The sequence below is a fragment of the Bactrocera tryoni genome, chromosome 2, assembly GCF_016617805.1.
Source record: "Bactrocera tryoni isolate S06 chromosome 2, CSIRO_BtryS06_freeze2, whole genome shotgun sequence".
Taxonomy (NCBI): Eukaryota; Metazoa; Arthropoda; class Insecta; order Diptera; family Tephritidae; genus Bactrocera; species Bactrocera tryoni.
Genome location: NC_052500.1, coordinates 30,484,158 through 30,499,937, shown reverse-complemented (window position 1 = coordinate 30,499,937; position 15,780 = coordinate 30,484,158). Strand labels below are relative to the sequence as shown.

At 38.9% G+C, this 15,780-nt stretch overlaps 2 protein-coding genes across 2 annotated transcripts; one reads left to right on the top strand and one right to left on the bottom strand.

Annotated features, from left to right (window-relative positions):
• The first annotated feature begins 1,932 nt into the window (after nt 1–1,932).
• On the top strand, nt 1,933–3,442 carry LOC120768154 (cytochrome b5). Its single transcript, XM_040094715.1, has one exon. The coding sequence runs from the start codon at nt 2,200–2,202 to the stop codon at nt 2,629–2,631; it is 432 nt and encodes a 143-aa protein (XP_039950649.1). The 5' UTR covers nt 1,933–2,199; the 3' UTR covers nt 2,632–3,442.
• Nucleotides 3,443–8,005: 4,563 nt separating this feature from the next.
• Nucleotides 8,006–14,251, bottom strand: LOC120769494 (class E basic helix-loop-helix protein 22). Its single transcript, XM_040096523.1, has 4 exons — nt 13,428–14,251; nt 8,477–8,927; nt 8,247–8,411; nt 8,006–8,174 (listed from the first exon to the last, which is right to left on the bottom strand). The coding sequence occupies exons 2-4, from the start codon at nt 8,884–8,886 to the stop codon at nt 8,054–8,056; spliced, it is 696 nt and encodes a 231-aa protein (XP_039952457.1). The 5' UTR covers nt 8,887–8,927; nt 13,428–14,251; the 3' UTR covers nt 8,006–8,053.
• Between the last annotated feature and the right edge of the window lie 1,529 nt (nt 14,252–15,780).

The window sequence follows — 15,780 nt, the reverse complement described above, 5'->3', positions numbered from 1 at the left end:
AAGCGCGAAACACATTTCGAACCGAACACCGATTTTGGTAATAAAATTCAATGATTTGCAAGCGTTGCTCGTTAGTAAGTCTATTCATGATGAAATGTCAAAGCATACTGAGCATCTTTCTCTTTGACACCATGTCTGAAATCCCACGTGATCTGTCAAATACTAATGCATGAAAATCCTAACCTCAAAAAAATTTTTTATCCTAAAATGGCTCGTGGTTTTCGAAAAATCCACCTGAATAAGTTGGCACACCACGCAGCGATTACAGAGTTTTGCGCCAGGGACCTTGATGATAATCGATGCGTTTTGCGTGATGCAACTAATGGGACTTTTTTCAATTGCCTTTCTTTGACAGATTACGTGTGAGTCGTATTTAACTGTCATGTTATATTTGTTTAGCAGTCTGGCACTTCATCATGGCAAGACTGAATAACGTTTACAAATCGTTCAACTTTATAACGAAAAATCGTGTTCTGTAAAGAATGTGTTTCGCGCGATTCGACCAACTTATGGTCAACATAATCGGCCTACTGAGTGTAGTATTCGCAACAACATCATCCCTTTTGAGATCCAACATTCATTATTGGAGCGGCCATTTCAACTAGAAAAAAAAACGGTTTGGTGTGGTTTGTGGGCCGGTGGAATCATCGCTCTATACTTCTTCAAAAATAATGCCAGTGAGAACGTAACCATGAATGGCGACCATTATCGCGTCATGATAACCGACTATTTGATGCCTGAAATTGAAGCTCGTAATCTCGGCGACATTTGGTATCAACGAGTCAGCGCCACTTCCCACAAATCGATTCAACCAATGGATTTCTTGAGAAAACACCTCGGCGAGTAGATAATTTACATTTTGCGCAGGTCGATTGGCCACCAAAATCATGTTATATCACACCATTAGATATTTTCTGTGGGTATATGTATGGTTCAAAGTCTATGCGGACAATCTCGCTTCGATTCAGGCCTTGGAGCAAAATCATCTGAGACGTTGCCGCGGCAACATTTGAGAGAGATAAACTTTAAAAACTCCTTGTCAATGAATGTTCTTTGGAATGGCAATACACTTTCCCCTTAAATTTGTAGTTTCAGTGTTTTTTCTTTAAAAAAAATAGAGAACCACGAAAAGGATTACCCTTTATATTTTGCTGAAACTTTTCGGAGGATTCTTGATATAAGAATCTATTTCGAAAGCGAACGCAAAAACGTCACTAGGTACCAAATAAGATGAAAAACAATAACAAGCGTTTTTTAAAGTCGCAGACTCATCAGATTTCTTACAGTAAAAGTTATAGACGTCAAATAGGCGTAAACAAAGTTCCACTGTTTATGATCGTACAATTGTTATTATTGTTTATTTTTGGTATCATTTATTGCGCATAGCATAAAAATTAATATTGTTTTGTTGACCTGTGTTATGACTATTACATTAACTTAACTTTAGCTTTTCGTATAGATTTATGCACTGACGAAGTAGAAAAATTCACAGCACTTTACGCATTCATTCATTAATCAGACCGCAAAACAAAATATGGGCGCAAACCATAAATTCAATCTACCTCGTCTTACACTAGCCCCGCGTTGCCGCAGCAGAGCTGAGCTGCAAATGACGCCTTAACATGTGAGTGAGTCAGATTTCATTGAGGCATTTGCAGAGCCAACCAACACTTACAGCATTGAGAGTACGAACGCCGGTTTGGCGGCTCGCCGGTTGTGACAAAGTGACAGACGAGCGTTGCGTAGATCAGAAGATCTCATTGAAGCGCAGCTCAGAGTCAACTGCCCTTGTGGCGAGTCGGCACAGCGTGAGACTAAACGACTGACACTCAGCCACGCTTCAGATAAGGTAATCTAGAAACATGCATATAGATACGTTTGACATATAAATAGATTAAGACTTGCTATTCGATTGGCATTCAGCGGCTTGAATCGGTGCAAAGTGAATCGTAGCGTCTACACAATAAAAACCTCATAAGACAAATATAAATATAAATATAAATATAAATACTATATAATAATAAAAGTGGTAAAAGTGCTCTAAATCACAAAGCTTTAAAAGAGTGTTAGCAAAACGCGTGATAAGTTTTGAAAGTAAAAGGCGACGATATCGAAAGTGAAACAAACGATAACTAATATATAAAGAAAATAGTACAAGTTTAAGTTTTAAGACACTTTAAAAACAAAAATAGAAACAAAATGACTTCTGCTATCAGTAACATACTGCAAAGTTTGCGCCTAAGCTCGGCGTCGAAAAAACCCAATAATACTTCCGCAAATCCTGCGCTGCATAAAACATTCCCACAGGAACCCAGCAATGGCCTACTACCACGCGGCCTTGCCGAAATCCCACTGTCCGTTGTGGCACAACATGATGAGTACTCCGACTGTTGGATTGTCATTTACGATCGCGTTTATGACGTCACACAATTTCTCCGCGATCATCCAGGTGGCGAGGATATCATAATGGAGCATGCCGGCCGCGATGCAACTTTGGCTTTTCATGGCACGGGACACTCACGCTCGGCGATCGAACAAATGGGCGACTATCTGATTGGTGAATTACCGGCCAAGGAGCGCATCTTCAGCAAGGGTAGTGCGAAAGTGCTATCTATTGACGTGCCACAGTGAAAGTAGAGAGCGAAAGAGAGGAAGGAAGTGTCTGAAAAACTGATCACGCTACTCACTGTACAATCGCTCACATGTATGATAAGGCACATGTATGATAAGCTTTGTGCTCACTCGTACTGATACCAACACTGCACTCACTTGTTCCTATATAAAATTTGGTGATAACCGACTCGAATCAGCTAGTGCCTGCTGAATCTTATCACTTTTGGCGAAGCAATTCTACGCGTTAATGAAACCTGTGACCCATAATTTAAGATACGTGAGTGAATTAGAAAGTGATTTCCAAAGTTTAGACATTCAAACGCAGATAGTATAGAAATGAAATTGTGTATGTGGGATGAAATAATACTGAAATTTTTCTACAACATAGAAAATCCAACCATAACTTTACATTTTACAAATTTGTAAACAAACACGCATACATACTTATACATAAATTCCAATCAAAGCTGCTTTTGATGTGACAGCTTTCTTCAATGCAATTCCTGTTTACAATGTAGTATTGTTGTTGCATTTATAACTACGTAGTGTACTTAAGTAACAAATAGTTTAAAACAGAACATTCAAACAGAAATTTAGACCCGTAATATTACTTGTTAATATTTATATTAAAAATTGTTTCAGCAAATTTACCGTTACTGTACCGCTATTCAAAATCATATTTGACTATTTATTTAACACAAAATATTTATGTTGAAAATCGTAAAAATATTTATTTGCTAGAGCTAGTTTTAAGTTTATGTAAATGATGTGTCTTACCGACCGTGCCGTCCACTTAAATGTACCAAACATATGTATATAAAACTTTAAAATATAGGAAATTATATTTAATCAAAAATAAATAAAACCAAAACTTGTTTAACTTATTTGGAAATACTATCGCAAGCCCTTAGAACCACCCTCCAATTAGCGAGGTAGTTATATGGTAGGGAGGTTGGATAATGCAACTCTTATTAACGATCGGGGATTTTTCAAACTTTCTACACCGTTTTTGAAAAACGATGCCTTTTTTTCTGCCTGAGTTACGGCGATGACGGCATTATTGTCACTATTTCATTCCAGCCAGCGTTCTATTGAGCTTTAGTAGCAGAAAAACGCGTATGGGTGTTAGATCCGGAGAATTTGATGAATATGGAAGCAATACAAAGATCAATTCATGCAATACTGTCTTGGTTTTAAATGTTTTGTGATAGTGAAAATGCTTCTTCTTTGAGTGGTTTCATCTTACAAAATGTCTTTAAACTATTTTATTACTAACTTCCAATACGAACTTCAAAACTATTTTTGGCAATATTTCTATATTTGCATCTACAACTGCCTCTTTGGAAGTTCCTATATAGTGTTTTCAGATGGACTATGCAGAAGTTAGCTAATCACTCGCAAATTGTTCTTAACCTGGCACTTTTGGCTTAATAACCTTTTGACATTTATCTTCAGTAAGGTTTGCCATTTCATCATGGAAAGATATACGATCCAATAGAATCAATGGTTTCGTCTATAAGCCCGTTCAATTTATGGTCGTCATAGTCATCCTTTCAAATCAACAATAGAGGATCTAGTGGAAAACTTTGAATACACAGGCACAGTACAAAATGTTCCCGTGCCAGTGGGACAAAGAAGTGCCCTTAATGTAGAGAATATTGCAACAAATGACGAAGACCTAAATCAGCTTGTTACACGTCGTTCTCAAGAGTTGGGCGTCTCTGGGACGTCGTTGTGGCGAATTTTGCAAACGGATCTTAGCCTACATCCTTACGAGATCAAATTGACGCAAGAACTGAAGCCGCTTGACCACCAAAATTGTTGCATGTTCGTGAAATGGGCTGAGCAACAACTTAAAAATTATCCGGATTTTCATAGAGAAATCATCTTCAGCGATGAGGCTCATTTCTGACTGAATGGCCTCGTCGATAAGCAAAATATGCGTTATTGGTCAGCAGCAATCCACACGAACTTCACGAATCACCATTGCATTGCGAAAAAGTTACGGTTTAGTGCGGTTTGTGAGCCGGCGGCGTCATTGGGTCTTCCGTGATGATCAAGGCCGGCACATTACTATGAATGGAAATCGTTATAGCTGATAAATGAATATTTTTGCTTCGAAATGGATGATAAGGGCTTGGACAATATGTGGTCCCTACAGGGTGCCATTGAATGTTCATTCACAGGAATAATGAATTCAATCGATATCGTTTTATAGCGCTCTTATTGAAAAACCCTATAGTAATTAATGAACTCACGACATTATATAGTATTTTAAATATTTTTTTAAATGCCAAAATCCTTTCTTTGTCATTACAATAGTACAATTCGCCAGTTGCCTCTTGCTTGCGAAGTAACGACAGTTGTACATCCCAAGAGCAGACGGGTCACTAGGAACTTGATCCTTTCATTGAATGCGTGGGCGTCCTTGCTTTCATTGCCCGCCCAGCGCATTCGTTGGATTTTTATGCGCCAACTATATCCATACCGCCGTAGAGCTCATAGAGTGAATGGTTCAATTTTCTGCGATATTCATCGCACACGCTGACGACTCCAAAAACATTGCGAAGAATAGTTCACTTGTATGCTCCTAGTGCTTTCTCATCTCGGTTCGTCATTGTCCATGTTTCTGCGTCGCATAATAGGACGAGAATAATAAAACAATTATAGGGAGTAATTCTTATTCGTTTAGATAAATATCTGCTTCTCAGTTAGTCACTGATCCCAAAGCGGCACCAATTATCCTGCGTTTGAACTCCAGGCTTAGATTATTGGTGAATTTTATGCTAATTTAGAGATATACCTTCCTAAGTCCTTTACTTTTTAAAATTTAAAAGGGACGTAGTTCTTAAAATACGTGAAATGTTTGTGTGGTCTCTATGTACTTTACCTTGCCCTCGTTCGCCACAACCTCGTTCGGTTCTTTTTATACATAGGCTAGAAGCGCTGAGCAGACGGCTCTGTAATTAAGGCCTACGATGGCAATCAAATACGTTTAGATTAAACACTGCGGTTTAAATTAGCAGCACGTATCACTTCTTCTAACATTAAATTGACGAAGGCGCACGAGAGGGAATCATCCTACCTAAAACCCCGGAGAGGTCCTTCTCGATTTTGGCGGAGGTGATGGTTGTGCTCAACGTCTTTCTACTTAGCAGTATGAGTTTCGCAGGGATATCAAATTTAGACAAGACTTCCAATAGGCAGCTTCTGTCAGTGTTGTCAAAAGCTGCTTTGCACACAACAAAAAAGTGATGGCTGTCGATCTGCTTGTCAATACTCTTCTCCTGAATTTTATTTATCAGGCCTAAAGCCAAATAAGGTTCAAAAAGCTTATTTACAATGGGCTTAACTCTTTCGCACAGTAATGTCGAAAGTATGTTATATGCAATGTCTAGAAGACTAATCCTGCGACAACTAGCACTGACTACAGGACCTTCTTGTGCAAACGGCTGAGAACACCAACCCATTACTTAATACAACTATCACGCATGCCACGAAAAAAAGAAAAATTCCAAGAATACAATCGGCTATTTCGAGATGCTTAAGTTTCGCTGCAGAAAATAATATTTTACGTAACGCAACACGCAAATTCACCACTCGACATCCTCCCTGTCTGATCAATGATAAAATACTACAGCGGATGGCTCCAAGTCCATCGATTCCACTTCGTTAGCAGTTGTCACTGCCACAGGAGAAATTATTTGCAATTGGCTTCTTCCCTCAACGACTTCTGTATTTACCGCTGAAGGATCTGCTATCCTTCATGCAGTTAATTACGCAAAAAAGACTAAAGGAAAGTTCCTCATCTGTACAGACAGCAAATCGTGTATGTCTGCAATAACGTCTCCTTCCAATCGCAATCCCATAATAGAAGTTATCAGAGGACGCGGTCATTGGTACCCCTCAGAAAATCCAAGTAATGTGGGATCCCTGGCCATGCTGGTATTACAGGCAACCACTTTGCAGACCTCGCTGCGAAAAATGTAGCCAGGACTCCTGCCTTAACATACTACGTCTCATCCAAGCAAGACATTCTTAACCTTATTAAGCACAAAAGGCATCAAAAAAACGCAAGCGAATGGAAAACATTTAAACATCACTACGCGGTCATAAACCCAGCCAGAAATCGTATAATCTACTCGTCAACAGTTCCAACTAGCGCAATGAAGACATATACTCGATTAAGGATTGGACACACTATCATAACATTAATGCCCACTTACTATCGGGTAAAAGCCCATCCATTTGCCCCCTTTGCGATGACACCGCTACTATCAAACACTTACTCACACTCTGTCCGATGCTTCACCCAACAGCCCACAACTCTGGCAACATTGATCTCATAAAACTACTAAGTGAACCTTCAGAAAAAAACGTGATGATTGTATATAGATTCTTAAAAACCAACGATTTGTTAAAATATATTTAAGCAACTTACATCTTTACTAACCCTTAGCAAATAGAATTTTTCACCTAGTTATAATAATACAAGACGGCTGAAGGCCTCGTAGCCAGTGCTGCGTTTATGTATTTATATAATAAAACTCTTTTACTCTGGGTGCCTGTTACAAGGTTTCCATTTCTGTCTTAACAGAAGCAGCCCCGAACTTGAAACCATTTCTTTTTTGTAATAAAATTATTTCATTTTAAAATGCACAAATCAGAGGTTCCACTGTAAAATTTAAAGCCTGTCTCTTATAGGTTAGGTATAATTACAAAACATATGGATTTAATTCTAGGGACTGCCGGGAAAATGGAATCTCAGAATATGGGTTTCAAACGAATGATAAACGAGTATTGAAATCTGAATCGAATAGTTTAGTAGTCAAACATAATTATGATAAGAGTGTATTTTTCGAATGTGATAGTTTCGAATACGTTATTCCAATGATTGAATGGAAACCCAGATTCTACATTTAGCTTATACAGAGATTAAAGTAAATCAAAAAACGATCTTCATTTACATTTATTATAGTTTGTTCTTTGCAAAAACTATTACCTATAAATATGCATATATCATAATAAAATCAAGTACTTACTTAGATATTAAATGTTCAATTGCTTTTCCGATACTTAAAAGTATGTGTAAAATATACAAATTGAAAAGAAGAAATTTGAAAAATATCACTTAACATTTTTGGCATGGCTGTGATGACTAGTGTACATTGCTTCAAACATAAATCTCTATAATTATACGCATTTACAAAATTGCGCCTGATTAAAACCGATTTCGTTTTACTCTAAAAATTAAAAACTAATAGCTAGTCGTGTGTTACTAACTAAATTGCCGATAGCGTAAAAAGATCGGAAGTACGCAGCATTCGTGTTGTGAACCGAATGTGTCTTTGGCACTATCTCGTTTCACTCGCAAAATCCTTATCTTCTGCTCTTTCTATTCGCTCAACAGCTTACTTTGCACAAGTTCGTAATATAATGTTTAGCTACTATTCGGTGGCTCGTGGGGCCCCTGTAAGAGTGCCTGTAGTTTTGCGGCGGCAGGAAACGAGCCTAAGTCTAGCGGTGCTGCGCCACTTGTGCTCTGAATGTAGGCCAAGAGTCTGCGAAAAAACGTACAAAATTTATAAAAAATAAAGCGCTGCGAAAATAACAATGTGCCGAACGCCACTCACCGTCGCAACTCGTCCAAAGCATTCTGTTGCATTAGTATATAATTCTTAGCTAACAACAATGTGGCGATCTTTGACAGCTTCCGCACGGAAGGCGAATGCGCGTAGGGTATGACGCTGCGCAGCTCATCCAAAGCATCGTTCAAATCGTGCATGCGTCGCCGCTCTCTGCGAAACAAATGAATGTATTAAATAAAAGCCACAAAAATTCGGATTGAATAAATTATACAAACCTCGCGTTTATATTCAGTCGCACCGTTTTTGCCTGTCGGTTTTTCTGTTTGCCACTGCCACCGCTTCCACTTGTCCCACTGCCGGCGGCCACGGTGGTCGTACCACCAGATAGGGATTGTGGTGGGGATTTCCGCCCATGTCCCATACTTCCGCCACCAACAGCCCCCAGTGCACTTGGGCTGGGCTTATTCTCATCTGTCGGCATGGATCCTTGCTGTGACATACCAAGTCCTTGTGCATAGAAGCCGCCGAGGCCCACAGCGCCAAGCGGTGTTCGCCTACCGGGCACACTTTGCGGTGGGCTGGATGTGGGGCCGGGATGGCCGGACATCAAATTTGGTGTTGGTGGTATTGGCATGTGTGCGTGACCGGGTAGAGCAAACCCGAATGGCAGATTTGAATGGTCCATTTTTTGGGGTGGAGTATGCTCCAAGTGGATTTCCTTAGGAACTATAAGAATAAAGACAGTATTGATGTTCAATGTCATCCATAACATTTGGCTTTCATAAAAGGTGATTAAATAATGCATTTTCAGAAATTCTAGTTTTCTTCTTTAAACAACTAAATAGTTTGCTCTTTATATATCGGGATTTGACAAGCCTAGTGTAAAAGTTTGCAGCTGATCAGCATTAAAAAAAATCTAAAAGTTGTAGTGACTTGCTTCAACTGATCCTAGATTTAAACAAAAACCAAAAATGTATGACCCTAAAATGCTTATGCTCTAAACAAATGCCTAACTTGCCTATATGGGCGGGACAGCACTGAATTTCCGACTAAGCGCCCGAAAGTAAAGCAGTCGTTTGCTTGGGGGTTTCCAAATGAGCCGAAAAAACTTTGTTAGAGCAAGAAACAAATCCAAGCAAATGGTTGCCTGCTTTTTTGGAACAACTGGATATATCGTGACCAAAAAATCTAATGAATCTTTCGAAATTCTAGATATGGTTATATGTCCTAAAATGCCTTCGTCGGATATATAAATAATATTTGATAGTTCAGTAAGCATTCAGAAAGTTATGGACAGCAATCTTGTGATTGCAGCGCTTCAAGTTAACTCAAAATGTTATAGGTATTCATTGGAAGTGAGTGTTTCCACAATCCTTCTCGAGCTGTAATCATTGAGACACCAACACATAGAATGACCGAAACTAACGTTTTTAAACAATGTGTATCTTATTCTGTGATTATGTAATGTCTTATTTTCTATCTCGGATCGGTTTCCATTACAGCTTATTAGTTTGAGTAAAATAAAGCTATCGGAATTTTTCTGCTTTCTCTCACTTTCAAACTAAATTGACTAGTGATCGAGAATACTTCAATAGTGAAGATGTGGTTGTTAAGAAATGAGATGAGATTATACTTGGACTACTTTAGACAATCTTGTGTGAACCCAGGAAAACTCGTATAACGGGTGATGCAAGAGGTACTTTTTCAATAGCCGATGTTTAACAGATCACGCGTGAGTCATGTGAAACTCTCATGTTATTTCTGTACAGTAATATAGCAGTGGTTTAGCATTTCATAATGGAAAAACTTACGCCTGAACAACGTTTATAAATCGTTCAACTTTATTACGAAATTTTACGTTCTGTAAAGAATGTGTTTCTGGCGCTTCGCTCAACTTATGATCAACATAATCGACCTACGTACTATTCGCAAACACCATCATCCCTCTTGAGACCCAGCATTCATTATTGCATAATATTCGAGCGAATTGACCACGTCCAACACGCAGTGAAGAAAATATAGCAACGTAGCTGAGAGTGGAGAGTCGATTCGGCAGCAACTCGAAATGAAGTATGGATCGACTTGGCCCATTTTTCATCGTGATCTTGTATAGAAAGCGTGTACAAACAACTTGTGCAAGAACTGAAACCGCTCGATCTTCGCAAGCGACATCGCTTCGCTCTATGGGCTCTTTACAAGTTCCAAGAAGATCCGACGTTTAGCGAAAAGGCCGATTTCTTGCTCAGTTGGTATGTAAGCAAGCAAAATTGCCGCATTTGGTGCGAAGGGTAACCCGAAGATATTCAAGAGCTGCCATTTCCGACTATTTGCGGCCTGAAATTGAAGCTTGTGATATCGGCTTTCAACAAGACGGCGCTACTTCCCATACATATATCGCATCATTCAATGGATTTGTTGAGATAACACTTCGGTGAGCAGCTAATTTCACGTTTGGGCCAGGCGATTGACCATCAAGATCATGTAATATCGCACCGTTAGACTTTTTTCTATGGGGATATGTAAAGTCTAAAGTTTGTGCGGCCAATCCCGCTTCGATTCAGGCCTTGGAGCAGAACATCGCGTGTGTCATTCGTCAGTTAAAATACTCGATCGAGTCATCGAAAATGGGTCATCTGAGACAAAGAGATAATCTTCAAAAAATAAATGCCAAGGATGCTTTTTCGAATTATAATAAGCATTCCTAATTAAGTTTGAAGATTCTATGTTTTTTCTTAAATAAAAAGTAGGAAATTTCGAAATGGATCCTCTTTTTGAATCCAATATATCGACCAATCGCCTAGAACACATCACAAATCTGCTTAAACATTGTTCACCAGGAATATTGAAACTATGAGGTTTCGCCGAAACAGGCAAGAATGATGGTTTTGAGCTGATTCTACTTACATACATATGTAATTTTATTCAAAAAAGTTTCTTCAACTATCAACTCGTAAAATTTTAACTCTGAACACATGTATGTGCGTCGATTGAACAGCGACCATGTAAAACACCTACAACTCGGCAAAGGTGAATCTTGCTGAATGTGTAGTTCTTCCTCCTTCTCCAGGAACCCAATATATTTTCTTTATATTTTAGCTTTCTTTAAAGCCCAAACATCCTCTATTTTATTGAGGTTTGGTGACTGTGATGGCCAATCTTAATTGTCAATTTAGTTTTCATATTTCCATTGGATACAGAGTTAACTCAATCAAGGTTACTTTTGCGTAATTCAGCTGAGTTTAGTAAACCCTTTTTATACAATTATATCATTCTAAAGTTCTGTTAAGCGCCACAAAACCCCAAATCCATGAGCAGGGAAGCATCCATAAACATACCTCTTAGGTGTACTTAACACTTCTTTGAACAAATGTTTGCCTTTCCTTACCCAAACACATTTCAATGGATTGAACAATACAAAATTTGACTCATTTTTCATTGCTCCAATTATGTTTGATGCTTTCCTGCGCCCAAAAATGGTCAGAGCACCTATTCACAAATGTAGAACTTGCAATCGAATACTTAACAACTTTTTATCGTTTTTTTTACCCTTAGCATGCTTAGTTGGAAAATACTATTCAGATAATTTTAGAATTTGATAAATTAGATTGAAATTATGTTTTCATCAGAGATTATGGGTTTTTCGCAAATCAAAAATCAAAAATTAGTATGACAAAAAAGCACCCCGAAATTGCAACTAAATCGACCGGCTAAATGATATTTAAAAAAAAAAACAAAAAAATGTTTAAATTGGTAGGACTATCGTTAATTACTAAGCCAAATGTGAGCACCATCTATCAACCTTTAAGTTTACAGCAGCTGCTTAAGTCGGTAAACCTCAGTAGTCCGTTGCGACTTTTACAATGAATAAAAATATCGAACAAAGAATTTGTATCAAATTTTGTATTTCTAACCAAATCTCGTGTGCAGAACCGTTGCGAATGTTGGAAAAGGCTTACGGTGATTCCCAAACACAAGCCCACGAGTGGTACAAACCTCGTTCTGGACGACTTTCGACCTCTTCAACTGATGCTTGAAAATCGGCATGCAAGTGTTATAGTAGATATGGCAAGAGAGCTCGATATCTCTTGCGAGTCCGTTCGAATGATTATGGTGTATATTTTGCGTATGAAACGGGTTCTTGCTCAACTCGTCCCGATAAAGCTGATGGAAGAAGAAAACCGAACCGATACCAGAAAAAACACGGAAAAGCCGCTCAAAAATGAAGGTGATATATTGTTTTTGCGATATTCGTCGTTTGTGCGCCATGAATTTGTTCCGGAGGGACAGATGTTTAATAAAAAATTATATTTGGTCACATTGAAGCATTTGCGTAAGAACATCCGTAGAAAATGGACGGAATTGTAGAAGAACAATTCATGGATTTTACGCGATGATAATGCCATATCGCATCGAACAACGATTGTGCCTGAATTTAAAACGAAAACGCAATGAATAGCATCGATCAACCACCGTATTCAACAGATTTGGCTCCGTGTGATTTTTTCTTTTTCCTCAAACTGAAATTGCCGCGCCTTGAACACGATTTGAACGCTCGAAGAGATAAAGCAACATTCGCTAAAGGAGCTGAACGCCATCCCAAAAAGTGCTTATGAAAAGTGTTTCGAACACTTGAAAAATCGTTGGCATAAGTTTATTACATCTGGTGGAGATTACTTTGAAGGCGACAAAGTAAATATTGATGATTAATTGAAAATTTTGCGTTATATTTACAATTTACGGGTACTTTTTTGTCACAATATTTGTTATAAATATGGAAACTGTGTTGCTTTTAAATGACATTTGTCATTTGCCTAGAAAGCAATCCTGTAATCTAGTTGTCATAAACAACCCCAATGCTGCGATTGCGCACCCTAGTAAAGAAAACATATAGTGAGCAGCGCGCACCCAACGGCCGGTAGTCGAACTCACAGTAGTTGCGTAAAGTTGTCGGCAGATGACGCGCCAAATAAAAGCAAATTTGCTTATGTTGTTTATAGTACTAGTAAATAATAATTTACTGTTTTGTCACATCAGCTTTCAATAATATATATTTCAGTAAATAAAAAATACACTAACAAAATTATGTGACACTTATTATTTAATACACGCGAAGACTTTTGCACAAGCAAGACGAGTTTTCCAATGTATTTATTTTGCAGCCACTTTGGAGTTATTAATTTTGTAGTTTTGGCAGCATTTTCACCAAGAATTATTAAGCACTTACACGTTTCTATTAATTGTTGTAGATTCCTGTAATTACTATGTTGCTAATATTTCAGTTTGTTTATTATTTTAATATTTTTTTTTTGCTTATAAAATGTGTATGCCGAAAAACTAGAACACGAAAACACTTTGCACCAAATATCACAAATGTACCAACTGATGACGGCACCGACTACGAATTAGTATAATGGCACGATGGCGAGGGAAGTGCATGCAGCGGCAAAAACAACACAAACACCACCGCCTCAGCCGCAGCCGCCAACATCACACAATCTCACCAACGAGACAAGGATAAATCCCCGCCGCTTTGTGGTATTCAAAATCCAGATTTTCGTCCTTTCGGTACACTTTGCATGCACGCTATGCGTCCGCCATTTAATTGTGCTGCAGGAATATCATAAATGTCCTAAATGTTTGGCGTGGCCAGAGCGTTCAGTTGCTAAACGCTTTGCGGTAATGGTGTTAATGCTGCCGCGGCTGCTGCTGGTTATGACAGCAGCAATGGTGACGCTGCTGCCGGAGGTAGTGGTGATTGCGCTGAGTCGTTGGTGGTTGCGGTGCGAGCAAAATACACATAAAGTCACAATAGCACCAACATACACACACCCAGGAGAAGAGAGTGCTGCTGCAATAACAACAAACTAGTTAGTGGCGCTATTGAATGTTTCTTGCCGCTGCCTGTCGTTTCGGCTTTCGTTCGGAGGATTTTTGTTTGCTTTATTATTATTTCGATTTTATTCCGGCTTTTATGCGTTCAAATGTTTTTATGTTTTTATTAAGCGTTGCCGCGCACATGCTGCAGGACGATTACAATTGTCGCAACTGCTACTGAAACTAATCGTTGCGATGTGCCGCAGTGGTTTGAATGCGGAGCAGCTGAAAGTGTGCTACAGTGTGTTCCGAAATACTTTTATACCAGGAAAAATTTATTATGCTATCTCAAAGTAGTTCATTAATAAATAATCTAAATAAACCGATACCTCAAATATGCTATCGTTGGGCTGTAACACACCTACTGTGAATATATGATGAAGGATCTGAATAGTTTTTACAGCGGAATGGCGGACATCGTAATGAAACTTGGTGCACATGTTCCTTGGAAAAAAGTGAAATTCGCAGATAGACGTAATTTGACCACTGCCACGCCCACAAAACGCCATTAAACGAAAACCTATAAAACGACAAAACTAACTACTAAATTAAGATATAGGATTGTACTTGGCAAAGTGGATCACAGGCTAAAAGTTTTGAAAAAGTGGGTGTAGCCCCGCACTCTAATGAGTTTAATGTATATATCTCCCAAACCCAATAACCAAACTCACTCAGAACAAATCCAAAACTGCAAAAATATATGCGAAATGAGAAACCTGTTGTGCTTTTAACAGTGTATCTTTGTGCTTTAAATCGGGCCACCCTTTATATAACTAATATCATGATTTTCAAAAATCTGGCTGACTTTACTCCATACGTTTGGTGATTGTTTGTGAGATACCTTGAATATTTGGAGCCAATTGGAGATTCTAAAGGTAGCCAGGTCCCTCTCCACCTGGTATTTCCAATGGAGTGGAGGTCCTCCTCTTCCTTTGCTTTTAGCGGTGGATACTGCATCGAATACTCTCAGGGCTAGAGTGTCTTTATCATCCATTCGGATGACATGACGTAGCTTAGCGTAGCCGCTGTCTCTTAATTCGCTGAACCATACACTATACGATGGCATCTTGTCCCATCGACTATTCGCCGTTTCCGAGGCGCAAAGCACCATAAATCTTCCGCAGAACCAGACGCTGTCATCGGGGCCTCTGCACCATATAGCAGTACAGGAATGATGAGTGACTTCAAGAGTTTGGTATTTGTTCGTCGAGAGAGGACTTTACTTTTCAATTGCCTAGTCAGTCCAAAGTAGCAGCTGTTGGCAAGAGTTATTCTGTGTTGGATTTCGACGCCTGACGTTGTTGTTCTAGTTCTAAGTTAGACGTAATAATCTACGACTTCAAAGTTAGGACTCAATAGGAAAGAAGAAGCCAAGTCCCAACGACTGTTTGTTTGATGACAGAAGATATTTCGTCTTGTCCTCGTTCACCACCAGACCCATTTACTTCACTTCATTATCCAGTCTGGAGAAAGCAGAACTAACGGCGCGGATTGTGAGGTTTGAAACCTCGTTTGGCTTCCTCCTTCCCAATCCTGACGAAGCTTTTGGTATTACTCAACGTCAGTTTATACAGCCGTATTAGTTTTGCGGAGATACCAAATTCTCAAGTTGCAAGGGTATAACATGTTCGTTTACATAAGAACTTAGCCTTTCCGTCATTGTTTTATATTTTTTATACCATCAGAAAATAGAGGCTTCAACAGG

Coding starts and splice junctions, on each gene's coding strand:
- LOC120768154 (XM_040094715.1), top strand. CDS start 2,200: ATGACTTCTGCTATCAGTAACATACTGCAAAGTTTGCGCCTAAGCTCG.
- LOC120769494 (XM_040096523.1), bottom strand. CDS start 8,886: ATGGACCATTCAAATCTGCCATTCGGGTTTGCTCTACCCGGTCACGCA. Junction 8,412..8,476: donor CGACTGAATATAAACGCGAG/GTTTGTATAATT, acceptor TTTGTTTCGCAG/AGAGCGGCGACGCATGCACG. Junction 8,175..8,246: donor GCTTTGGACGAGTTGCGACG/GTGAGTGGCGTT, acceptor GTTTTTTCGCAG/ACTCTTGGCCTACATTCAGA.